The following is a 26770-nucleotide window of genomic DNA, read 5'->3' as shown; positions in this document are numbered from 1 at the left end:
CGCCGTCTTAATTACACGCCCTCATTTATCAGCGTCGCGTTCGATTATCCTCCTCGAGACGACGCAAATTCAAGACGGACGCGAATTCGAGGCGGGCGTAAATACGAGGCAGTTCTACGCGGCGGAGTATCGCTCGCCTCAGATCCCTGGACTGCGCCCGGGGTATCGCGAGTTCCGTGGCAAAATGGCTCGAGCACAGGCCCTTAGCGATGACACGTGCCGGCGTCACCTTTCGTGGCGGATTCCGGGCGTTCTCGACGCCCCAGCGACACGAGTCCATTCGTCTCTGTTGGTCGGGAGACGCGCGAAACCGCAGTGACAACAGTAGAGACTAGAGAGCATTGTCGGTTTATTTGTGTTCGAATCGGACCGTCGTTTGTCAGCACGATCGGCTCACTAGGGAGGGGAAGTGACAGGCTGGGTGCCGTGCTTTCGGCACGGTTCGACACTCCGCTTACTGCTCTCACTGTCTTCTCCGTTAGCTGTTTGCCCCGGCGCAGTGAGATGTTTGTCCTGGTGTTCGGCGCCGTGAGATGGGCCAGACCGGTCATACCGAAATGTGAACTTGTCAGCGCGGTGAGGAAGTTGTTCTAACTGCACCGCTCGACTGTTGTGCTCACACCTCTCCGTCTCTCCTGCGTCCAGTCACTCTCCAATCGCACACCTCCGTCGCCACCGTCAGTCCGTCGGACGGCCGAGTAAAGTCGAACCGGCGCCAGGGCTGTTTGCTGAGAAAATACCCGGGTGCGGGGGACGACCGGCGAACTAACGCCGCCTGTCCCACGCGCTCCGCGACCCGCACCATGGCAAATGGAAGCGCTTTCGAACGTAAACACAGGCGGAAAATTAGCAACAATCGCTGGGCGGGGCTCCTGATGTCGGCTGGCGGACCGCGGCGGCCGCGCCGCGTGGTGTTAGGGCCCTGTGTCTCCCGGCCGGTGCAGTCTCGTGTGATGCGGCACAGCATACCAGTACAGGCAGACGCCGCCGCGCTGGGAGGCTCCGGCCGCGGCCTGTAGCCGGCTGCCTCGAGCGGAAAATAACGCTAATGGGAATCAACAAATAGAATATTTATATGAACTTTCCTGAAGACACCTGATTCATCGATTGCTTACGAACAGATAATAAAAAAGCAAACAATCCAGCTAAAAATTCGTGTATCCCTTACCTTTTTTCATTAGTGTCACCATGTTTATAAGAGAAAAGTTCAATTATTTATCTCGCGTCTCCAGAACAAGATTACAGAGGATTATTACCACAAGTTGTTCCGCTTTTGAAAAGAACCGGTTCAAACTTCTTAGAGATTTTATCCTGGAGAGTTTGCTTATTTTTGTGGGTGGTTCGATTGGCACGACTTCCACACGCGGTTTAGAGCCGATACAATATTGAGCTGAAAATGGTCGGCGCTGAAAATTGAATGCCAACTCTCCTCGAAGGAAATGGTCTTTCAAACACCTATTCTCGTTTATCGCCGGCGTCCAGTCGGTATTAGATTCGGTCAAATTTAGATCGAACCGTACCAGGAATTGGAAAGAGCGAAGCTCATCAAAACCGCTATAAAGCAGCCGCCCGGTGCAATTCCCCTCCCGCGGCGAGGGCCGGCGTTCTTCCACGGAACCAGGGGCGCACTTTGGACCGGGCCGGTCCTTCAGACGTCCTTAGACGAGTAGCAAACTCAGGTGGGTCCAGACCGGCACTGGACGGCCCAGTATCAACCCATAAAACTCGGCACCAGTGCATCTAATTAACGAGTCTGGTCGGTCCGATGGCGGTCGGCCGGTCCGCTGCGCATCACTTCCTCGGTGGCACCGCGCGCTCTTTGACGAAATTGGCCCATCCGAATACCGTATTGTTAAAAGTTAGCCATATTAAGAGGCGGAGGAGCCAGACGTTGCTCAAGAGCGCATGTGTCTTTTGTGACCAGTTAAATTTGACTCGTAAATCAAATGAACGAAAATGCATGGCCGTGTCATTGCCTTGATTTATAAAAGAAAAGACGAAATATGATGAAACATTGTCATGCATCTCTTACCTCGATGTCTGTTGGTCTGTTTGTCGAACATCAGCATGGCATCCTCTATCTGAAAACACAGAAATAACTTTAGGAATGACATATCTAACCATGCGATAGTATAGTCCGCATACGATAGTACACAGATTAGCAATCATATATACGCTGGTAAATGTCAAGGGTGATTTCTGGCCATGTTACTCAAAGTATTTCCAGAAGCGCAACGCAGCCATCCATTGAATTCCGTCATTCCTTCATTTCTGTCTGGCACATTTCTTGACAAATGGAAATTGCTTTCAAACATAACACTGCGATATTGAGCTATCTCTTCGGTCCAGGGCGGGGACCGTCGCCCCCAATATATCCAGGGAGGCCACTCCTGGGATAGTGCTCTATGCAAACGCAGCGATTGGCCGCGGTGTCTTCATAGATATGCGGGTCCAGTCTAGTTATCTGCGATACCGGCCCCGTTCGCTGCACCCAGCCGAGATAAGCCCGGCCAAAGAGGAAGCAGGAAAATAAAAGGAAATTAAATATGTTGAATGCCATAGAGAGGAAAACTGGCCGAGCCACGTCAAAGAGCAGGCTGAACTGGCTGTGAGTCACGCCTGCTTGGACCCTAAAGGACACGGAACCAGAAAGCCTCTTTGAGACAAAAAGCAAGCGCTTGCTTCAGCTTGTATTTAGACCAACAGCGTTCGCAACCAGTGTTGAAATCTATCTCGGGCTCTGCTCGTTGGTTGGCAGTAGAAACCGAACAGTCTGGATATTTTAGATCAAATTGTTTGATTGCTAGCCACCTGCTATTGCTAGGATTCTTCCATCAGCGATATCTATGCTTGAACGCAACTGGGAACATTTTCAGGCATTGCGCCAGCTTCAACCATTGAAGAAACTGCAACAAGGCCGACTAAACTGAACATTTAATTCATTTATCGTTAAGTGTCTTTTTCGCAAAAAGTGGCACGTTGCAATTTAAAGCTATCGCCGACCGCAAGTGTCCTACTCAGGATCCTTCTAAAATCGATTCCATAGGAAATAGGTCGCCATTATACCTACAAAGAGCAGCCCACATAGATTAACCCGCTACGCAAACTATGAGAGTGAAATTGCATGCCAAAGTCCCAACGGGCCATTAGAGTTATTGAGCGACCCATACGCTTCTGTGACACCGTTGCATGTTTGAGGCCGCTGCAAGGCACACGATCAATATGAGATTTTCATGTCAATGAAGATGTGTATGCCAGCTAACATGAAACATGATAGATGGCTGCCCGTTCCAGGGAAAATCATTAACCTCTTGCGCTTCATTGCGTCCGAGACGTTCTGTCAATTTTAGCCAACTTTCCCCAAACCGCACTATCTATCATAATAACAACCAATTTGTTTTCGCTGAGTATGGTTCTGGCTTAATTATATAGACTTTGACGTGGAGCCTACCGATGCCCAATAAAGGGGCGTTTTAGGCCATATATCTACTCACTCCTAAATATCGGTAATATTCGTCATGTAAGTAACAACCAACTCGTAATCCTGTATCCGTTCGTTATTCTTCTAACAGAAAAGGCCAATCGAAAAAGTCTGAACTTGCTCAACAGCAAAAACAAGCTATCTTCATGTCATCCACGCAGGCCATTTAGCTATCGTCAAATGGGATCGGTTATCGCCGTACCATTCTATCGGAAAATGACACAAACATGAACATCCAATCAAACGATAAGCCCCGGAAGACGTCATTTGCGGTGAGCGCCAAACAAAAACGGCCGACAGCCGGCTACAAAAACCGGTCACGACCGAACCGTACTCACCCTGCCGAACTGCTCAAAGTAATTCTTGACGTCTTCCAGCGTGCTGGGCGCCGACAGTCCTCCCACGAAAATCTTCTTTGTTCGGGTGACCATCTGTGGGTGGAGAGACATACCTCATCAGACGAGATGGCAAGCGAGGAGCGGTAGAAGGTCCGAGGTCCGAACGCAGCGGAGCCAACACACTGCGGTCGACAAAAACGGTCAGATGGAGGCGCGATTAGCGGCCCCCAGCTAACCGGCTGTCAAAACACGGGTCGGAAGGCTCAGTGGGGCGACCGAACACGACCGTCATGTCGCCTTCACGGAACCAAGGCAGGAAACTCACGGAACTTCTGCACGAGGGATCACGGAACCACGATAGGAGGGATCACGGTCCGCCACCGGTAGTTAACGGTCACGGATGGAAGGTCACGGTTACGGAAATGAAGGCCATGGGGAACGGTGAGACACAAGTAGGTCAAATGGGAAATGTGTGGGATATTTAAAGGCTATGGTATTATCCCTCTCACACCCTGTTCATTTAAAGTATCAGTGACAGATCACAATGATGCATTTTTTCTGCACTCATCGAGACATCGTTGCTCCGTCATTCTGGCACATTAATCCTCATCAATCCTCATCAATTCAAAACATAAATCCTCAACGCTCTTAGCCTGAGTATTTTTTCTCCTCCATTCACGACACATCAGTACGCCATGCATAGAGGCCGCGCCGTTGAAAGGCGAACAGAGTCGTGACGGGGGCCGTGTCTGCAAACATCCAGTCACCGTAGTCTGCAGTCATTCTCTGTTACCTCGCCTCCACCAAGGACAACATGGCTCACGACCGCTCCATGGCACCGCTGGACAACGCCCTTACATTGCAAACCAGAAAACAATGTCTGTGGTTGCAGCGGGGCCCAAAGCAAGCAGAAAACCGGCAGCAATGACAGCTGGGTCGGAGCTATGGCCTATGGATAATGAACTACCTATGTAAACGACAATAAAAACGAAGGTGTGTGGATGCACTCGGTCAAAGAAGCCAGCCTGCCCCAATGGACTCGCAGGAAGGAAAGCCTCCGTCGATATACCCCACTACTGTAAGAAATCTCGTCGTTTTCGTCGGACGCATTACGAATCATTCGGCTCGGCCGTCGGCAATCGCAGACAAGACTAATGGCCGTGTTTTTACGGTCTGCACGCCCGCACGAACCGGCCGAGCACGGAGCGAGGGACTTGGCACGATCGGACTTCGGAGGATGACGGGGACAGCTCACACGTGCTGCGCGCAGGATTCGGGAGGTTTGATCACGAGCTGAGCTGAGGACAATGTGAGGCTCTGGGTGTCCGGATGGCTGAATTGTGAGTTGTGTTTAGACTGTATCTTGTCACTTTTGGTTGTGTCCTTCGCAGGTTTCTGGTTATTAGTCGTACTCAAAGCATTTTAATATGTCTCACACAACTCGTGTGAGATCTCAAATGTCGTTTCGTGTTCCGCAGTGTTCTTTCGTGTTCCCTTTCAACCCGGCCGGACCCACAGTCGACAGAAGCGTCAGCTAATTTCAAAGAGCTTATGTGAGAATGAACCCGCAGCGCGTAATCTTCATATATTATGGCCGAGATGGCTCTTTAGAGCGCTGTGTAACGAGCCACCCGAATCGGGCGTTTAGTGCGAAACGGTGCAATTTCCCCGGGCGCCGAGTCCGGGCGGCCTTAAGCACACCGACGGGATCAGCCGATGCCCGACGAACAATGGGCGGATTCGGACCGGCCGCCCACCCAGGGGTGGCATTCGCCATGAAGCTCTACCACATGTCAGGACAAAGCGGCCAATCATGACTCTGGGGGCTGCGGCCGACTCCCAGGCCCGCCGATACCTCGGTGACCTTGGCTGACCTCCGAGGACGGACCGCGCGGTCGGCAGACATGCGCATCACGTTACCTGCGGCCGGGCGTCCTCCGCCAAACAGCCTGCACTTCTTCTGAACGCCGCTGCTCAGTGCTCATTCCGTCGACTGACTTGCAACATCTCCGTATGCCGACTCAGTCTCGGAACGCCGGGCTACTCCGCAGTCTGGTCAGCGTGGACCAGCGGTATTTGAGTGAGCTCCCCTCAGCTCTCCCCTCACGGGATCGAGGGGCTGCCTGCCTACCTCGCCCTGGCCGCTCCAGGTCACGCACATTGCACTGTGCGCCCAGCTGGCGCACTGTGCGTCCCACGGTGACTGCGCTGGTCACGGCGCCGTGTTTACCGCATGGTGCGCTCTGCAGATAATGCGAGCAGGATCTGAGAACCGCGGCCGATTAGGCGCACCCTGGTCCGCTAACTACCACTCGACGTCCTTCCCACTCTCGCACGAACGTAGCTGTATTGTATGTAAGGCGACTTATCCTGCATACACTAGCGGACTTGTGAGTATCCTCGCCTTCCTTGCAACCCGTTCACTCGGGAAAATATTAGAGCGAATTCTGTGATCAGCTGATTGCAACGCTCTTTTATATATTGCTGGAATAAGAAAATAATGCAAAAGCTCGTCTTAAGATTCTCGGACTTGCCCCAATTACAAAAGATTTGGATATTGCCGGCTCTTTTCAGTTCGAAGTGCATCAGCAACTCATCAGCCCACATAAACTTTACGCTGAGCTGTACGTACGAGCATCACGTCCTACCCCACCTCCACCCCACCCATCCTCCTGTGCGGGGAGGGTTGGGAGGTCGCCTGCCAGAGGCCCTCTCGCCTGACCGGCCCGGCCGGCCCTAAAGCGTCTCCAGAGATGCTATCAGTGTCGGAGGCTCGTAAGGCTAAATGATGCGTCCGGGACAGCGCGATACCAAAACAATGCCATTCGCGGCCAGGGGCCGGGCCGGCTGCGCGTATAAAAGCGGTCTCGACAGCGGCCCGGTCGGTTACCCATTGTTGGCGGGGCGGACGGAAGGGTCGTAGGGACGGCCGGTGGGTCACTGCGTTTGGAGGGGGATAGCGACAACGCCGCGGAGAAAATAGAGCCGAGGATAAGGTATAACGGTTGGCTCGGAAACGGGATCCCGGGGCGCGGTTCAGGAGCACAGGCTTAGAAGTGACCGTTTCGATAAAAGGGAGATTTGTGTATGTAGTATAGAGAGCAGGCAGGTACTTCTTTGCTTTTTTTCAATGAATCTTTCTGGACAGACTTAAAAAGTCTCTTACTTGAGTGTGCTGAAGAAAAAATAAAAACTTATACCGTCGGGTATCAATGTTTGACGGTTCGCAGTAATAGTTTTATTTTATAATAACTGTGGTAAGTTGTCATTAGTTATTAGTAAATCATTATAACGACTATACTTTAAAACTTGCTTCACAGCGGTTCGTTAAGTGTTCTCTGCACGACTTTTGCACATTATTGCAGCTTTGTCGATAGGCATACCATTGTATATGCTCATCCAACTTTACATTGCTTTCCTAACTTCATTGCAAGTCGCGTCCAATAAGGCAAGTTGACATATGGGACGTCCACATATTGAGTTTGTTCGCCGCGACTCAATCCGGTCTGGCATCGATTCAACAAACCGTACCTAGCACTGATGCTGTCAAAGCATGTGGTCCAAAACTCGAACCCTGAACGATGCCTGGAACATGCACAAATTCATTAGCAGGAATCCACCGCTGCGCGTGTGGCCGAAGGTGGACTCGTGTGCAAACGGGAAAGTCGATATTACCCGGTAGAGAATTCCACAGAGGTGGAATGCTGTGGATTCGCCCGTGCCTCTCGGAGACGATGGAACTTTCCACCTGGAGCGGCGGTGGTCGAGTGGCCGATCGGAGCCAATAGAGCGTCTCCGGGGCCACACCAACTGCTGAGTCCACATGACATTCAGTTCTACCGCGCGGCTCGGACCGCAGCAGAGGCGCCGCTCGATCTGGACTTCCCCGGTACTGGAATTCGGAGACCTCGGATCGTCAGGACCGTGTCTCCGACAAGTGTCCTTGAGGTCGCTAAGCGTGGATGAGCGTCAGCGAAATGCGACCACACGTAACGCTTCAGAGAAAGCACAGTTCACACTGTTCCTCGCAGCGGTTGGTTGGTTTAACCAGACTGATCCGCTCCGGTATGCCCTGGTGCTGATGGTCTGTGCGTTACTCCAGCTGGAAGCCGTCAAAGCAGGGGTGTTTCTCAGACCTGACGGATATTGTCCGGTGTCGGCAATGAAATTAACGTCGGAAGAAACGCCGTAGTGATCCAACCCAGACCTCAGGGTCCGAGACCGCACGTCTGGTGCGAGGGAGTTGGGTAACGTCGCGGAAGGTCAAAACAGAGTGGCCTAGGTAGGTATGTGGTAAATACCGCGGTATGTTGCAAAGAAAGTGACGAAAGACCCCCTGAGGTTAACTGCTTCAACGATTAAAATGGATTTATGATAATTGATACACCTGCTTGTATGGACAATGTGGAATTTTGGTGATTAATGACGTGGGAAACTCAGTAATTTCGTCTTCCCTTTCTATATCATTGCTTATTATGTTGCCCTCAAGCGTGGTCATCACATCGATGTTCTCAGTTCACAACAGAGCAAAGCCTTCGGTATTCAACAATTCACACAGCAAAACACACCTTGCACGGAACACTACCGCCATCCGAACGGCTCATACCTGCTCTCTGTATTTTCACTTCGCTACATCCCTTGCCCTGCCGCATTCAGCTGCATATCGCAGCTGCATCGTCCCGTAATTTTGCTGTGCGCTCAGCAACAAGCCTGTCTGCCGGCCGTCTACGGAAGCCGCATACTACCCCCGTCCGTCACCGCAGCGCCCGCCTCCCTCTGCGCTCTGGCTTTATTTCTCCTCCCAATGATAAAATATCCATTTGTCAGAAAGACTGCGCAACTTGGCCGCCGAGTACGGCCGATTCGGCCTCCATACGGCGCCCGACGGCGCTGGTGGCGCGGCTGCGGCGAGATATGGCGCACCAGCGCAGCTCCGGCTCGGCGGGCTCCGACAGATACGGCGGACGATTGTAAAAACAGCGCCGCGGCGGCGGTACGGCGGCGGCCGGTGGGAGCGCCGTCGGCGCCGACGCCGACCGTCGCGGACGATGAGGCCGTGCGCCGCCGCTGGAGACGGTCGGTGGACGTGATGCGATGGGGATGTTTACTGGGAGAGAGGGAGAGATTGAGGGTCGGGATTAGGCCGGATCCGGCCGAGAGGGTCCCGGTGGTAGACATTGCCGCCGCGTCCCTCTCAGACGCAGGAGGGAAGACCCCAGCTGGTGGTGTGTTGATAGCTCTTTTTACACCTCTCGTAAGAGTGGCGAGGCGTGACTGGTTTAGTCAACACCTGGGGCTCAAAACGATCGTCTTCAGATGTGTGAGAGTAACGAGCGAAAAACACCGTGCAAATAACCAGCATCACACGCCTTTTATGTGGCTACATCCTAGTATCGTGTCATCCACATTGTCATAAAAAGGTCGTGCAAGGAGACAAGCAGTCTTGTCCAGAAAGCCCCAGAAGGAACCGAACACCGTTCACAACACTTGTCTGTGCACGATCACGAGACGGCATCTTGTCTCTAAGCCGAGTCGCTCCCCAACGCAGCTTGTTTGCTGCTAATGTTTCTATCCTTATCATCGCCCGGTGTGCTATTCTTACCACCAACACCATTAGCGGAGCCAAATTAGCGCCGCACCGGGCCCGATACACCCGCCTATACGAGCTGCGGCGGTGGTGGTGAGACGGCCATTACCCCCACCCACGAGCCGCACATCGCTGTGGTAGCCAGCGGCGACACCGCGCGTATGTCCCACAGTGCAAGACACAAGTGTCATCGTCCGGCCCTCACCGGCGGCGGCGGCCGATCAGCGTGGGCGTCTGACGTCACTGGGTACCGAATTAATGACGTCAGTGGACGATTGAATTAGACTAACAGGCTACCAGTGTCGCCGGGATGACTGCCATTCCGTATTGAACCATCGGGCCACGAGCCGGCCGTCCATGGGACCAAAAGCGGCACGACCCGATGGCCGCTTTAGCTAATGAGACTACTTTGCTCGAATCCAAATAGTTACGGTAGTTAAAGGCACAACCGCACACTGAATATGATTAGTTGTCCAGAAACATAAATTAGCATCGCAATTTGTTGTGAACTTTCTGATTTGTGTATAGCGAAAATTGCTACCGACGCAGGCGCTAATGGACTTGTGAATTCTGATTTGTCAGAGTGCAGTGTTTTACACCGAACCGCCGCGTGAGAGGTGGTGTATCGGTCATCACGATACTGGGCCGGTGGATCCGGGGCCGGAGGGCTCGTCGGACAGCCAGACAGAACCGCACCTTTGACACGGGGCAGGTTAACAGGCGGTCACGCCAGGCGCGCGTCGTGGCGCCCTCTCATTAGCGCCATTAACGGGAGCGGTGCGTCATTAACGGCGCTACAGGCGCCGAGCGAACACCGGGTCACGGAGGGCCGTGAGCGTTGGGAGTTCGTGATTTTACTGATAAACAGGATAGGCTTTGGACCATGGCTGTAAAACATGTGTCATTGTTTATTTTTAAGCAAGAAGCTCACGTTCAGGCAATGTTGACCATACAAAAACGTGTTTATAAAATTAAAAGTCCAAAATAACCATTGTTTTCGTTATATGTGCTGTTTCACCAAGATAAAAGTCCATGTGTGATACTGAGCTAGGTCGGTTTGTTTAATCACTTGGTAAGATGCAGCCCCACCTCAAGAGTGACGCTTTCATAACTATTGCCCCAGGGTGACACAAGATCCCATACGACCTCTGGTGACGGCGCACAACACAAAGGCCGACCGAGAGGCGGCGCCGCCCCACTAATGCTGCTCCCCATTACAATATAAATACCGGATTCATATGCAAATGCGCCGGCGAATAGCAATAGGAGCGAGAGCAGCATGTCCGTCCCAGCGGCGACGACCGGAAAAATGGCGTCTCGCGCATGCGCCGTCGCGCGCGACGTGCAACGAAGCGAGCTCTTCCACTTGTGACTCTCATTTCTATTCATTACCCTCGCCGAAATGAATAGCGATCGCTGACAGTCAAATTAACATCCATTCAAGTTGTAATGTGGAGCGATATTCCAAGTCGGAACCGACGTGCGTCGATCATTGGCGCACAATAACGCCTCCGTTGGAGCCGACCGTCGCGCGCTGACCCGGGGTCACGGTGGCGGCACGCGCGGCACCTTTGAACGGCGGCGCGCCGCTGACCTCTGACCTCAGGTGACCCGGCGCGGGCGGGGCGCGCCCAGCTGCGCCGAGACGCTCGTGATCTGCTCATGATGTGACGCACGAACGAATCGGGACCGCCTCGGCCGTGGCGAGCCGGAACGAACGAGTGAGCGCCGTGCTGGGCCGTTCAGCTCGGCTGACGGAGCGAGAGGCGCGGCACCAGAGGCCACCTGCTCACCTGCTCACCTGATCGCCGGGCACCAGCAAGTCGACTCTCGGCATTACACAGGGAATCGGGAATGACAACGGCGCCGGCGCAGTCCCTTTTCTCTTGGAATTCCATGCTAGCTCATGAAGAGCAGTGCCGAAATAAGTGAAAACGCGCACAAACTGTGGGCTCAGCGGACGTTAGAAGCATGTCACTTCGACATAGTGGTGTTGGAGGCAGCAGGCTTCGCTCGCAGGTCGGTTCAACTCGCTCAGTTCCACAGGCGCGGCCCGGTGTGTCACCCACGGAACAATGGCCGGACTCGGGCCTCCAATCGTGACTGGACCGATCTCGTGGTGCGTCACGTGACCGTCCGAGCGTCACGCACCGGGCGCTGACAATGAGCGTCATCGGTCAGCGGCGTCACGCGACGTTCTGCGTGACGCCGGCGCTCGCTCTCCACCATCCGATCGGGGCCGACGCGTCCGGTCACACCGCGTTTCAGCGGTGTCACCGAGTGTCATGGAGTGTCACCGGGTCGAGCCCGCCATTCGGCACACAGGTCACGTGACTCGGGCGCCGCCCCAATCTCCAGCGACCTTTTGCGGCTCCGGGAAACGCCTGCTTGGCGCGGCGACAAGGGTCAATCGCCGACACTAATACGGGCAAAGCTACCTTTACCGGCGGGTGTTTAGGGGCGCTGTATGGCCGTGAGTGGCTCGTTTCGGGGACGCGGGCACGTCCGACGTCATCACGACGGCAGGGAGCGACTGGAGACAGCCAGCTCGAAGGAGCCACGGTGTTTACCAGACCTGGTCGGAGGCTGTCACACGCCAGCGACCGACCGGCGACGGGTCACCTCGCAGGCTCGCACCCATGACCTTTTGACCCCTCATCGGTCGTGTCGTCCCGTGTCGAACGCTCGTGAGAGTCGCCGCCGCCGGCGCGGTCGTGATTTCATTAGTCCGACATTGTAGTACCGACATTAAGTGCACAATACACTAATGCACTTTGGGGTTTCGTCTCATTTATGGACACGCAAATTGGCGGCTGATAGTGTGGTGCCATCGGTCGGATGGACGGGTGGGACCCGCCCGCGGCCTGGCACGCCAGGGTCAGGGTGCCCCGTGGTCGGCCGGCCCGGTCTCCAGGGACTCACTGTTGGGGCCATCCACAGTCAGAGGTGGAAGGATGGCTAGTCGGGCTGGACCAGAGGTCGACAGAGGTCGGTTCAGATGATTACGATTATCTACAGGGGTCTGACTGCAGATTCATGACAGAGACCTTATGGTTGTCGAATTTCAAGCAAGGTCAATCTTGCAGCAAGGCAGTTGCTACTTACGTTATTGAAAATAAAAACGATGCGATTTGAGAAATGCAAAAAAATACGAGATGGGGTAGTAAAATAGGGCGTCATTTTCTCTTATAAGAACATGGTGGAAAACATTCCCCGAGTTGACGTACAATTAGAATCGATGCATTTTATAAATAAGCCACAAGTACCCTACCCAGGCTGACTGTTCCATATTACCGGTGCGGGGTTCGCTATGGAGTCAGTGGCTACGACGATTTCTCCCTGCCACAACGCGCCCGCGTCTGTGTGCCGCCGCCAGCAGGTCCGCTGCCGATTGGTATTCCGCTGCGGGAATCTCCGCACGCGTCCGCCGCTTGTACACGACCTGGGCGAATCCGCCCCCGCCCCCGCCCCCACCCTGCCGCCGGCTCCCGGAGCGCCACGGAGCTGCGGCAGCTCTCCAGAAGCTGCGACAGCTCCCTAGAAGCTGCGCTGGGCGGCAGTGACACCAGCCGGGCCTACTGGGGACCGAAGAACGAGCTTTCCACCTTCCGGGAATACGGACACACTCGGCCGCAGCGCAATGCCGAGCACGCACTTGAGGCTATAAGGGCTTTTACAGTTATCAGGACGACGCTTTGGGGAACGGCTGAAGGGCGGGCGGCTGAGATTTTCGAGGAACAGGCAGACGGAGAGAGCACCATTGGGCTATTGTGAGAGTGAGGTGCGTGGAAATCAGACTCCACTAGATGTGGGATAGTGAATGCTCGAAGAACAGATGTCGAGCGGGGAATATAATAAAACTATCGCACCGAAGACAGGCCAGTGAGCCTCGTCAAGCGTTGGCGAACGTGACCAGAACAATAACCACGCCCAGACATGATGGAACTCGAGCTGGAAGCCCGAGTTGATGCACGGCTTCGGTGCTGTCAAAACCGATCGGACGGCGGGAAATTTTCATTCAGCGGCTACCGGAAGCGGCCGGGGCGGCCGGCCGCTGACCGACTGTGGCCGGCAAAAACAGCGCCCGGCGGAGGCAGCATCACAAACAGTGGCTGACTGGGTCGATGGCGGCGGCGGCGGTGGCTGGGCGAGGGGCGGTGGGTGGCGTCGGCCGCGGTGGGGCGGCTCCGGTCGTGATTTGATAGCAGAACTCTGGAGAGGCTCGTTAGGTACCGAGTCCGCGGTCCTGAAGAGGAGGACAGGAGGACAGCAAAAGGACACAGGAGGACAGGAAGCTCGGATGACGAAGAACAGAGGAATAACGGACGTAAGAACCGCATAACTGTGAGAGAAACGCATAATTTTACTCCCTAGTGGGCGCTGAGTGCACCGGTTGGCACTACCACACCCAGAAGATGCCTCTCACACTATTTAACTGCAGAGTTGATCTCCACAGCGCCTCGGAGACAGAGACAGAGGTGGCGCCACTGTTCCGCAGTGTCGCCCGGCTGACCCGCCGTCGTGCACACAAACTCCTTGCACTGGACAAAGGAGTGAGTCTGCACCGAGCTGCGAGTCACCGGGACACCGAGCTGCGAGTCACGACTCTACCCCTCTGTATGTCTGGCTGACTGCGCGGGATGCCAGTAGACCAAGTTGGAGCATCAGAGAAGAGAAGCAGCCAGCGATCCACGCCAGCATTGAGATGTTCCGGCAGTCAAAAGAAAACCCATTTATCCTCAGGGATCTTTATCGCCGCTAGCGTTTGCACGATGGAGAGGTTTTGTTTTCTTAGCCCGAGTCCATTGTAGTAAAATCATTTATCTACCTCCGCTTCGTTCACCCCACAAAACCAAACCAACGTCTCGATTCTCCAATCTCAATCATTCGGTAATCACCCCATTCACTATCGGTTCTCAAAAACTGGCGGCGCTCAATCTCTCCGACCATCAGGGGTCGACCACACCTCCGCAGCGGCCGGCGGTGCGGGGCTGCACCGTCGCCGGCAGGCATAAATTCAGAGCCGTCCACTGATTTGACTGGGCTGCACCGAGAGCGGCGCGCTGCCGACCGCCACGCCGGGTAAACAACACAAATCACGGACGGGCGGCGGCGGCGGCGGCGCGGCGGTGGGGTCTGATCGGCCGAATCAATAGCCGGTACAGCTCCTAATGAGCGCCGGCCGCGGAGCGTTTCGTTTGGCCCGCCACCGCGCCGGATGGACAAACAGGCAACGGGCAGGGGTCGGGGCGGGGCAGGCCGCAGAGGTCGATGGGGTCATTTGGGGGAAGGGTAGTCGGCATAAAGGTAGACTGTAATACATTAGAGAGGGTGGCACAGTTGAAGCAAGTTTCTTAGGCATCGGTAGGTATTGTGCAAACTCTTAAAATCTGCAAATTATGTAGAGCGCATCAGGAGCAGCGACTGAGCCCTCGTCTTTCGATTTTTGGTCCCTCATTCCTCCGTGACTGGTCCCTCGGTTCTCCGTGAGTATCCTGTCGTTCTTCCGTGTCAGGTCTCCCGTTCTTCCCTAAAAAAGTCCCTCGCTCATCCGTGCCCGGTCCCCGTTCCTCCGTGACCACTCCCTCCCCCCCCCCCGTTCCTCCGTCACCGGTCCCCCATCCCCCGGGGCCCAGCCGCGTTCGACCGGTGCCTATTATAGCGGCCGCGCTGGCGTGATTTGTGGCCGATCATCGGGTCGGCTTCGAAGCGTGTTAGATCGATACTGGAGCCCAGCGGCGACATCAGCCAGGTCAAAGGGGGCAAAACAGCGGCCAAAGGTCACGGCGACAACGCCGCCCGCTTAGTGGATGTCTGAAATAACGAACCACTCTGCATGGAGCTCGTCGGGTTGGCGCCGGTGTGGGTGGTGGAAGGCAGTTGCTGTCATATCGCCTTTTTAAACAGCGTCAGGTAATGAATAATTCCAGAGAAGTAAAACCTACAAACGGCACCAGCTGATAGACGGAATGACAAGTTTTATCCTTCTCATGCAGTAAAGGTGGTGCTTTATTATTATGTTGCACCACACGCCAAAAACGGTCACTGAAAACCGTCTGCGAAGATGATGTGTTTCTGAGTCCATGTACTCCTGCAGTTTTGGTGCCAATTTTTGGCTGAATTTTGTCTTCCGTGCAAGCGTCGCAAGTTTCCGAAAAGGTTTAAAATTAATAAGGTATAGTTGTAAATCGGATCTGTTACCATTTGGTGCCAATTTGTCTCTGCAGAACTCTGGTCTACGACTCTGCTGGGGCGGCTGGGGCGGCCGACCTACCACAATGCACAGCGAGCCAGCCGCCCCCGCCCCCGCCCCGCGGCGGGCCGCCGGGTGTTTCTGACACCGTCAGGAGCCGAGACACACCCTGTCAGAGACCGTACCAGCTGCCGGAGGCTGTACAATGCCCGGCCCAGTTATCACTGCAGGAAAACAGTCGGGCAATCAGAGTCCGACGACCGGCCGGGTAATTGGGACTTCAGGTGGAATTAGAGACACGGCGAGAGGTCAGCCTCCTTCCCAGAATGCACCGCCGCCGCCACTGCTGCTCGACAAGACTTCCGAGATGGTCGAGAGCGTGGCAGTCTCAGCCTTTATCTCGTCTTGATTAGCATGCATGCGTTACATCGCGCGTATGCATGACACTATTAGAATTTATGTTAGCACTTTCTGCCTGTCTTTTCTTGTCTCCTCTCTTCACTTTCTCATTATCCTTTCCCGTGTCTCATCTCCCACTCTCTTCTCCCACTGTCCTCCTATCTCGGCACCGCGCCGCAGCCGTTTCTCCTATCATCTCCCACAGACCGCCCCAGAGCATATGAGACTCGTAGCCTGCATGAAGATAGCGGAACGTCGCCATAGCCGGCCTCATGAGCCGCCCCAGGCGCCAGTCTAGGGTCAGGGGTCAGGGCAGGGATGAATCGGCTTACCGGAGGCGCCCACCAGCTCGACCCCACCCGGCCGGTCACTCAAACATACCTGCAACAGAGGGAAGGAGACTGTCAGAGGGGCGGAGCTCAGAACGACGGGCTCAGAACAGAGTAGCGTGGTGACAGGTGGCTGTTTTCAAATGGGCTTTCAGCAAGTCACAAGCCAGTCAAAATGAGAGTGGGGTGCTGAGAAGCTCAACTTATTTCTGACGCACGAGAAGCCTGTTAAACGTGATAATCACTTCTACAGCTAAAACTAGAAGTAAACAATTTTGGCAAATGAGGATTCACCCAAAGCCTGCTACGATTGAAATAGCCAAACAAGGAAGAAATGTTCAGTCATAATTCATAAACATGTTGCACGTTTCACAAACAACACAGGACACCAATTAGAACAACACTCGAGCGCCACGCCCTATCTCACGGCAAGCAGCAAGGGCCCGACTCCAGTGTCGAGAGCTGGCAATCGTGACCGGTTCACCTTATCTCGGTCACGACTGAACAGATCACGGTGGACCGAAACACACCGTGAGTGGGGACACACGTGGGGCAGGGTCCGTGAGTTGAGGCGATGGATGTGTGGGTCGGGACAGGAGAGACGTGAGTTTGGGCAGGAGTGATGGAATTGAGGACCAACCAGAGGTTGAATTTTTGTTTATTTGTCCGCTGTTGCTTTTCTATGCCAGCCTGCGCCTACTTTCTTAATACCGTGCTCTTGTGCAGTAGGGAAGGCGTTTAAACTATTTACACAACAAATTGCACCACCAATTACAGGCTTGAGGGTTACATAATGACGGTCAAGTACCGACCAGGAAGCGACAGTATAGCATCGTGAAATCCGAGCCGGAAATGGCAGTTTTAACGACGAGATTGAATGCACGAAATCATGCACTCGCTTTCACCTAATTTGTGCATGAACAAATAAATTAAATGCGTGAATGCAACTGATCTACCAACGCGACAAGCAGTTTGGAGAACGTGCACTGAGCTAATTCACTAGGTGAAGAGGATGTTATTTGTCTTGACGCTGAGTGCACTGACATTAAATCGGTACCAGCACGACATTGTTTTCCGTCCCTGCGCGTCGTCCTCACGCCATGGGTGGAGCACTTCCCATCGCGTCCGTCACCGTCACGAGCGGCGGCCGGCGGCGTCACGACCCGACCCAGGCGCCGCCGACGGGTCACCGGCCCTGAGGTCGTTGCACGTGACCTCTGTGACCCGGTGCGGCCCGATTGCCACGGCCCGGCGGCGGCTCGCACGCGGCCGACGAAAACTGGCTCAGAGGTCACCCGGGTCAGACCGGGTCAGCCTCATGAAGCGGGCAAACATGCGCGGGTCAACGGCTGACTGTGGGTCGGTGGCGGGCGGGGATCGGAGGCCGCGGAAGCCTGAATAACACCGCTCTTTGCCGGCAGTAGTAGGGAGACGGGGAGAATGCAGAGCGGCACGGCGCCGTCCTGCCCCGCCCGGCAAACATTATGGGTGGAGGAGACGGCGTCGTGGCAAAAAGCCGGCGGGCGACGGCAGCGGCGCAGCGGAACAAAAAGCGGCGCGGACGTCGTCGTGGACCGGCGGCGCCGGGATCTTTGATGTGCCAGTGACAGGCCGGGCGACTCGGCTCGTGGCGGCGGCAGCAGCTCTGTTGAGTCGATGGCGTCGAACGGGCCGATTTGTAGTCAATTGTCGACAGCGATCGGCGGCCGCCGCCTGGCGGAGGACGGGCGAAGCTGGGAGCAGCTGGCGGCCGGTCGGTCGCGTGAGTCGCGGACGGCAGCGATTTAAAACGACGGCCGGGATGTGCTCCAATGGCGCGGATCCAGCCGCGCACATGCAAGCCGGTCGTTTAGACCGCCCCCGTGAGCCGCACGACCCCTCCGCTAATGGAACGGTTCCCAGACAAAAACGATGATGCTGTTCGAGGTCCCGGAAGCGGAGAGATATCGATACTGTCGGCACTGATATTGATAGTGCCGGTACCGATATCTTTAGAAACCGAACTGATAACGGTGGGTGGGTGGCTATCAGTGGCGCCGGAAGCTGTTTGGAATGGAGATGACAATCCTGAGGTCAATTAGGGCATGGAAAGACAACATTTGGACAGCTGCTGTCATGTTTCTTTCGGTGCAAGTCGTGATTTATTGGGACAATTTCCTTTAACGGCGAGATGCTTGCAAGGTGTGTTCGCAATAAAAACAGGCCAACAATCGTGTCCCACTAAAAGTTTAAAAGGCATTTCAGAACTAGAACGCCTCAAATAGATTCGTGAACTTCAACGGTCACCGTTTTCTTGCGAAAGGACTTGCCATCGAAAAGAAAAATTACATGAATCATGAGACTGTGCAATAGAAGCTTCAAAAAAGAACATAAGCTATGATAATAACACGGAACAAAAATGATAGACGAACGCGTTTCGGCTAAATCACCGTCATCAGCGTCTAAAAGGAGAACAAGAGGCACACATCGAGCAAATATCACAGTTCAATCGTTTTGATTTTTACATACACTTTTAAACAAGCATGTGACAATGTGGTTACATTTCCTTTGACAAAGAGAAAATATCCTAAAAGAATCCTAAGAGAATAACCACATTGTACAGTTTACACAGGTGTTGCACAATTCATATGTGGATGTTTAAAATGCCAAACAACGCCGCTGCTTTTGCCCACTTCATGAAACCAACCCTGACATTAATGGTATCACTCGTAGCAATAAACGCCGCTTCAGTAGCCTTTCTGTTGTCGCGATTACTACATGACGTGAGTACCTTTGCCCCGTCCCAGTATGGGAGATGGTTTGAGAACTCAAACCATCTCCCATACTGGGACGGGGCAAAGGTACTCACGTCATGTAGTAATCGCGACAACAGAAAGGCTACTGAAGCGGCGTTTATTGCTACGAGTGATACCATTAATGTCAGGGTTGGTTTCATGAAGTGGGCAAAAGCAGCGGCGTTGTTTGGCATTTTAAACATCCACATATGAATTGTGCAACACCTGTGTAAACTGTACAATGTGGTTATTCTCTTAGGATTCTTTTAGGATATTTTCTCTTTGTCAAAGGAAATGTAACCACATTGTCACATGCTTGTTTAAAAGTGTATGTAAAAATCAAAACGATTGAACTGTGATATTTGCTCGATGTGTGCCTCTTGTTCTCCTTTTAGACGCTGATGACGGTGATTTAGCCGAAACGCGTTCGTCTATCATTTTTGTTCCGTGTTATTATACTTGTCTCAACTGAAATATAAGCTATGATGTCACTCCACTTACTTTTCACAGTTAAATATCGATCATGATAGCGAAAACGCCAGTCAGTCTCCTTACCGGGACACCATTCAGTCAGGTGCCGACACCGAAATTGATCGTATCGTTAGCACCATTCGCACGTCATCATTCGCGATGCTTGAACTATCATGGTAGCGTCATTGTGATAATAAATCGTTCGTGGCGATATCTCTGCAAATGCAATCGAGGCGAAAAGTAGGGAAAGTTGGGGCAATGCCGGAGTTGGGGCAAAGCCGAAATTCGAGATATTTCGAAAACCGTAAGACATGGATGCCACCTGTCAGTGATGCTCTGAAGCTTAACCCTCGCCGGACTTATTGGTTTTCTACATACGCGCCGGCCGAGGGGGGGGGGGAGCGGGTACGACCCCCCCTTCGCCGTTTCGCCCCTGGTGGAGCTAGCGCGTCGCGGAAAAAAACGAGCGTGTGCGCCGTTACGAGACGCAGAGATTGGTACCCAATTTTAAGGTCCTAGGTCAACCGGTGACCTCTGAGGTCAGGTCAAGTGCCCCAAGGTACCGTTCAGTTTTTGGTGAATACCTTCGCAAAAAACGGCCGCAGAGCGCCGATTTTGGCAGCATCGTGTTCGTCTCGCTCAGGCGCGTCGAATGATATACTTTTTGTCCGGGTTAGGTCAACTTGGGGTGTTGACCTCAGGTCAAGGTCAGGTCAGCACCCCCAGGTCACGAAGTTGGTCGAAAGAGGTCATGTTGCATATCATTCGATTCAGCAGGTCTTCCTGAGTCCATTGGTGGCTTTCCCGACTCGCTAGCTCAATTTGATCAAGAGTTATTGACGAAAAACTAATATGACCTTGATGACGTCATAAATGACGTCACGCAAGGTCAACATTGCAAAAATGACGCTCTAACCTTGCAAGGAGTGCATCAAATCACGATTCTGTGTGCTTGAGATAGTTGGAGATCGTTCCCGGCGCCAGAATAGCAGTTTTCATTTTTCCCCATTGACTTATAATGGTGAGGTCACGAAAATGACCTGACCTCATATGACCTTTAGGAAAAATCCGAGATATACAAGTTGTGGGACTCATAATGGATACTAGATCCTGCAAGTTTCATTTCCCTGTGACATCTCCTCTGGCAGTGAGGGCGTTGCGAAGTTGCGACATCTGAAGACCGTGCAGAGGTTCACTTATGACGTCATAGGTCAGTGACCTGACCTGACCCAAAAATGCGGCTGGTGTCAAAAGATCCGGCTTGATGCCAAGTTTCAGCTCTCTATCGCCAGCGTGTTCGGAGCTATCGCGAAAAAACCCTATGGGGGGGCGGCACCCGCCCCCCCCCCCTCGGCCGGCGAGGGTTAAGTGACTACAATTATCGCATGTTTGTTACGAGTCGTCATTCGGAATACTTCGACTGTGAGGGCGCCAAGAGAGTTTTCAAGGTACGTTTCCCTTGTACTACATGCGCCTTTGAAGCTGCATTTCTTACTCATTATGCTACCGTTTGTCTGGCCAATTCGGTCAAGTAATCTTTAGCATGTCTTTGCATAAGTGTGCTGCCTATTTGAAATTTATACAGCACGTTGAAAAGTTATGGGCCTGCAAATGAAAGTATGGCAGGCTGGGGTAACGCCGAAAACGTGCGATTACGCACGTGTTAAAAGCACGCTACGTGGACTTTACTGCTGTAGAATAGCAACGCGTATTTTTAGTCACACAAATTACACTTTCAACCGACACAACGGCCTGTTACCTATAAGGAATGATTTACCTGGCATGTTCTTATTATATCACACAATTATAACTTCCAGTGTGCACCGCGTCCTCAAGCTCTTAAAACGCGTGTCAGCTTTGATCAATTCTGGATAAAGTTTGAGATAAAATGGCAAAACATCAATGTCGGCATTCCCCGTAGATCATTTCTCCCATTTTCGGCTTTCCCCGCAGTCCGGGGCAACGCCGAAAAAGTCACTTCTTTGATATTTTTAGTTTGTGCGCTTAACGGTATGCGAATTCATCAAATGCGCCTGGTACGTTTGAAAGGCAAAAGACTGGCCTCTCGAATGACGCCAACAAGAATAGCTTATGTTGTCTACCTTGCGTGCTACGGGCGTCAGAAAAAAAGTCTTCGGCGTTCCCCCAACTTCCCCTAACAGTGCATGGTCAGCGTGGGTTTTATCTACCCATTCTAGCAGGAACCGTCCTACCGCCAAAGCACCTTCTTTACTATCCCATGTGCACCCTCAATGTGTTTCAATGCTTATAGAATCCATGCTATTGTTGATGCATATGACATTTTGTTGGAATAGTTATGCTTGATGGGCTCGATTTTTTTGTATCTGCAGAACTATGTGCGCTTGCCTCTGCTGTCGCCTTAGCAAGGTCAACCCACTCTGGTTCTGTCAATTTGGCAAAGGTGAATGAAAACTTTGACCTATGTGTCAGAGTTCTCCCAACTCTGAAGGATTGGCAGATTGATGCGACTGAAATCGGGCTCCCGAAGGGACAGTGAATATGTAAGCTGCAAGGTTCAAATTCGAACATTATTATTCAGTTTGATCTCATCGGCGTCAGTTTGATTCAAGCCGAGTTTGCCATTCCTAGTTTCAGTCTTACGATTTCGTTCAGTCTCTCGACCATACTCTACGTAACCATGACCCAGAGAAGATTATTATCGCTTGCAGATTTACCTTCCTTCCCCCGGATCTATTTCCCCCGACTGACACTAGTCTCCTGTAGTGTTCGACCGGCAACGTCTGATGACAGACCTCTCTCCGGCAGGAGACTGTCTGCCTATAACTCTTTTCCTGGAGTTATTTTAGGCAATTTCTGCCTAAGAGGAGCATTTCCAATCTCCATCATCTGTCACTAAGACTTCAGAGACATGTCTGCGACAGCGCCATCGTCTCCAGAGCCGTGTTTAGAGAGCCATCTCCGTCACCATCTGTCTAAAAAGTCGTCTCCGTCTCCGTCTCCCTCTCAGTCACCGTCTCTATCTGCTTATAAAGCCGTCTACCGCGCCAACAAACAGCGTCTCTCAGGCCAACGCGGTTTGTTGTTCGAGCGCTGCCCGTCGCTGCCACCGCCGCTCGCTGCGGAAGCCGCCACTCAGCACTGCACCAGGTGACATCGATCTTCCGATTGCACCACGCCGAAATCAAGGCCCCTGCCCGGTGGCAGCCGCTCGCCACCGACTGAAGAACCTGGACGCACATTTGCGCAATGGCTCCGTGTCGCCGCGGACAAATTGTGATGGCAGTCGAGCAATCACGGTTAAATGTGCAACTCCAGTGGAGAGCTCTGAGCCAAATTGACGGCGAGGACGTAGGTGAATTGGATCACGTTGTGGTACGTGTTTGACTGGAGCGTTTTGTTAGTGGGTCTTTCTGGGCGATGAGACGCTCCTCCCCTTTCTTCACCTCCTCCAGTGGGTCACACCCCAGAAGCGACACCCTCCATCCCACCACGCCCCACACCACCACCACCGCCGGGTACGGCCGCACTGGTCCGCCGGCATTGTGTGATTGCCCGCGGCCATTACCGCTGGGGAGTCGGGAGAGACGCGGCCGCGGTCCGCCCGCCCGCACTGCGCGGACAAAGGCAGACAGTACATCAATCACATAGTGCGCGCCACATCCGCCCACCCCGGCCGGCAGGAAAAATCGACCGAAACTCCCGGCGCTCCGCCGAAAAACATACGCATTGAAGGCGGATGCAAAGGGATCAATTCATCATCTGTGCCTTTGGGCACAACAGGCATACATACTTTCAATTATCAAATAAATTTACTGTTTTCTTTGACCACAGTGCGTTGTGCTTGCTATGGTTGTGGTACGCGTTTGGGTCGGGGTTCCCCTCCGGCTGTCAGCCGAGGTTGCTGGGGAGGCGGCCGATGCCGACCGACCCGGATAGACCCCACATTTCGCCTCAGGCAGTTTCGGTGGCCCGAACGAGGTCACAGTCTCTGAAGGAGGAATCAATGACTTGCTACAGGAACACAATTGATTGGTGCAAATTAGCGCAGTGTGGATCTTAAAGCCGATAGTGAAACGGGCTCGGTTCGTCAAAGTGATGACGTCAAGCATGCATAACTTTGGTAAGATATAGAGGTCCGAATAGCGACATCACGAGCATCAAACTAGGTGAATGGCTGCTCTAAATCACTGGTCACCACATGAAGTGCTCATTATATTATTTCTTATACGACAAATTCATTTAGGAAACTTATTTACCGCCGTGAACTTACTGAATCAAGGAAAAAATTAAATAATCCCTCAAAAAATGTTACCCAGTAATTAGCTGAGCTCGACCTAAAATCAAGTGCCGATTGCCAATGGATCTCGGTGATTCCATCGCTCAGTTTACGGCTCCATCCAGTATTTATTGGAAACTGTTCGTCGTTGCCGACCGAGGATCGTCGGTCTTGGATCGACGGGGAGTGGTGATCGCGTGCACTGCACTGCGGCGCAATCAGCTGCGAAATCGATGGCCCGGCGTCGGCAGGCCCGTCTGATGGGTATGCCTCACCCGCCCGCCGCGCCTCCGGCCCGAGAGGACGGTCGGTGCGGCAGACAGAGGTCACTTGATGTCCCTGTCGGTCTGACCCCTCGGTGAGACGACTGAGGCTTCCTTCGACCAGTCTAACGTTGCAGGTTATCATGAAGAGGATACTTGGAGGATACGAAGAAAAATCGTATTATGTATAGCTGAACACCTGAAAGTACAAAAGATCTACGCACAAAATGAATGAAATTTGCAATAGGGTCTGTAATTGTATCCTCGCAACCCAAACCAGCTTCACTCAGGTTCTCATCATACCACGTCAAGCAGTGTTCGCCACGGGCCCCAAAATCCCCAGCCCAGCCCGGCCCGGGCCCATGGGTTCAGAGCCCGGCCCAGCCCGTAGCCCGCTCTTGGCAAATATTCCAAGCCCAGCCCGGCCCGGCCCGTCAAAAATAGCAATCTAGTTATTGTCTTAGTCTATTGCTATAATAAGCATGATTGATTACACTATTTTGAGAACAATTCAAATTGCATAAATATTAACATGGCAATCATGACTCCCTTCTTTTCAATGAATATAATCATTTCAAGCACCTATGGCACAAATTTTAACAGTAACAGCAAGCACCTCAGTCAATTAGGTCATGATTACACACCTATAAAAAGTTTACATGATTATATTAACTACAATCTATGAGTAAAGTTATCTTGCAAGCTGATGTGTGTTAACATTATCATTCATAATTATTATGATGGTAGAAAATGACCTTATGCTCATGATACAATGAAATGATATTAAAATAAGTCCAAAAAGTATTATGATATATTTCGACTTGCGTCGTCTTCAGAATGTACATTTTCAGAATTGTCGACGAGCAAATTCAAATCCTTTCAAAATAGCGTGCAACATTTTTGTGAGATCTCTGGCTAACAAATTACAGTCAGGTCATACCTATAATAAATTTTAACAGCGTACAATACAATGAATACAATATCACTGAATAATAATTGGATAAATATTGTCAATGCTACACAATACCTAAAAGTAACACAGGCATATGTTATTTGTGCAGCACGCCAAACTCGCGAAAATGCATAACCTATGCAGAGTGATTGACAGGATAAGATGCATTCATACACTTAATTACACATGTATCAGGTGCGTACAACTAATACATACACACAGCAGAGTAAACATGACACCAGTGTAGAGCTCGCTGAGGTGGTGTACGAGTGGGGGGGGGGACGCTGTCAACTGCGTCTACCCTAAATCAAATTAGTACAAATGGCGATGAAAGACGCACCTAACAAGTACAAGTACTTCAGGTGAGACAAATAAAAAGAACGGATAAGCCAATAGAGACATGCTGACAAAAAAGAGGACGGAAGGCCAAGCATAGAACATTGCCTATGTGGGAGTGTAGGGAGGGGGATGGAGAAGGGGCCAGGATGAGGTTTGTGTGTTTAGGCATGGTTTTTGGTTTCTTATTTCAACAGATTCTGCTATTTTCAGATCAGCCACATCTTTACATACTCTCTCTATGCTAATTTTGAATGAGGATGACGATATACTACATGATGGGTGGTTGAGGTTGGCATGGTCTCCGAGAGGGGTGTTTTTGGTCTTGTTTTTAGCATCCCGTAGATGCTCATTAAATCTTTCGCGGACTCTCCTTTTTGATTCACCTATGTACACAGCGGGTTTCTCATCACACAGGTTACATGTGATTTTATATACAACATTTTTGGTATGACAGCGGCTACGAAGGCCTGCTTCACAGGTGTGACATCTCTTTGATCCAGCAGGGCACGGAGGACTTTCGAGACCTGACCGTATCATATGCTTGGACACCGTTTTCCCGCTGACCCATGCGACCTGTGCCTTCAGACCAGACGAGCGCACCGCACCGTTCACTCGGCGCGCTAGTGTTTCGTCAATGTACGGGAGCGATATGTAGGTCGTGTCATTTTTGTTGCGTCCAGTGGTGTTGTGTTTGTGACCTTTCTGTGTGTGGTGCATGATCTTGTGCTTAGTTCTCTGTATGAGTTTGTTGGGGTATCCGTTGTGTCTGAAAAGTGTCTCTACGACCTTCATTCCTCGCTCTTTTGCCTGTCTGTCTGAACCTAGCCGTTTAGCCCGCAAGAGTTGTGAGTGGAGTACTGATCGTTTGCATTGCATTGGGTGTGCTGATGTGTAGTGAATGATAATAGGTGCAGCCATAGGTTTGATGTACAATTCTGTGCTGTAGGTGCCGTCTTCTTGTACTGTGATGATGGTGTCTAGATAGGGTATGTTTCTATTTGGTGTTCTGTCAGTTCTTTCGATAGTGAATTTCAGCGCTGGGTGGAAGTCGTTCATAAACTGGAAATACTCGTCAAGCTTGTCTGCCCCATGGGTCCAAATGCCTAGCACAAATGCCTATATGATACGGTCAGGTCTCGAAAGTCCTCCGTGCCCTGCTGGATCAAAGAGATGTCACACCTGTGAAGCAGGCCTTCGTAGCCGCTGTCATACCAAAAATGTTGTATATAAAATCACATGTAACCTGTGTGATGAGAAACCCGCTGTGTACATAGGTGAATCAAAAAGGAGAGTCCGCGAAAGATTTAATGAGCATCTACGGGATGCTAAAAACAAGACCAAAAACACCCCTCTCGGAGACCATGCCAACCTCAACCACCCATCATG

General features: G+C 52.3%; 1 protein-coding gene across 2 annotated transcripts in view; it reads right to left on the bottom strand.

Annotated features, from left to right (window-relative positions):
* Positions 1-26770, bottom strand: part of LOC122365330 (RNA-binding protein Musashi homolog Rbp6-like) — a 132345-nt gene that overhangs the window by 29597 nt on the left and 75978 nt on the right. For both annotated transcript variants that reach the window (XM_043336465.1, XM_043336466.1), the window contains exons 6-7: positions 3820-3912; positions 2033-2081 (exon numbers count right to left, since the gene is read on the bottom strand). In XM_043336465.1, coding sequence (XP_043192400.1) covers positions 2033-2081; positions 3820-3912 — 142 coding nt within the window. The remainder of the gene's footprint in view (positions 1-2032; positions 2082-3819; positions 3913-26770) is intronic.

This window comes from Amphibalanus amphitrite, unplaced genomic scaffold, assembly GCF_019059575.1.
Source record: "Amphibalanus amphitrite isolate SeventyFive unplaced genomic scaffold, NRLGWU_Aamphi_draft 000731F_arrow, whole genome shotgun sequence".
Lineage (NCBI taxonomy): Eukaryota > Metazoa > Arthropoda > Thecostraca > Balanomorpha > Balanidae > Amphibalanus > Amphibalanus amphitrite.
The sequence above is the reverse complement of the archived record's forward strand: the minus strand, read 5'-3'. Positions and strand labels throughout refer to the sequence as shown.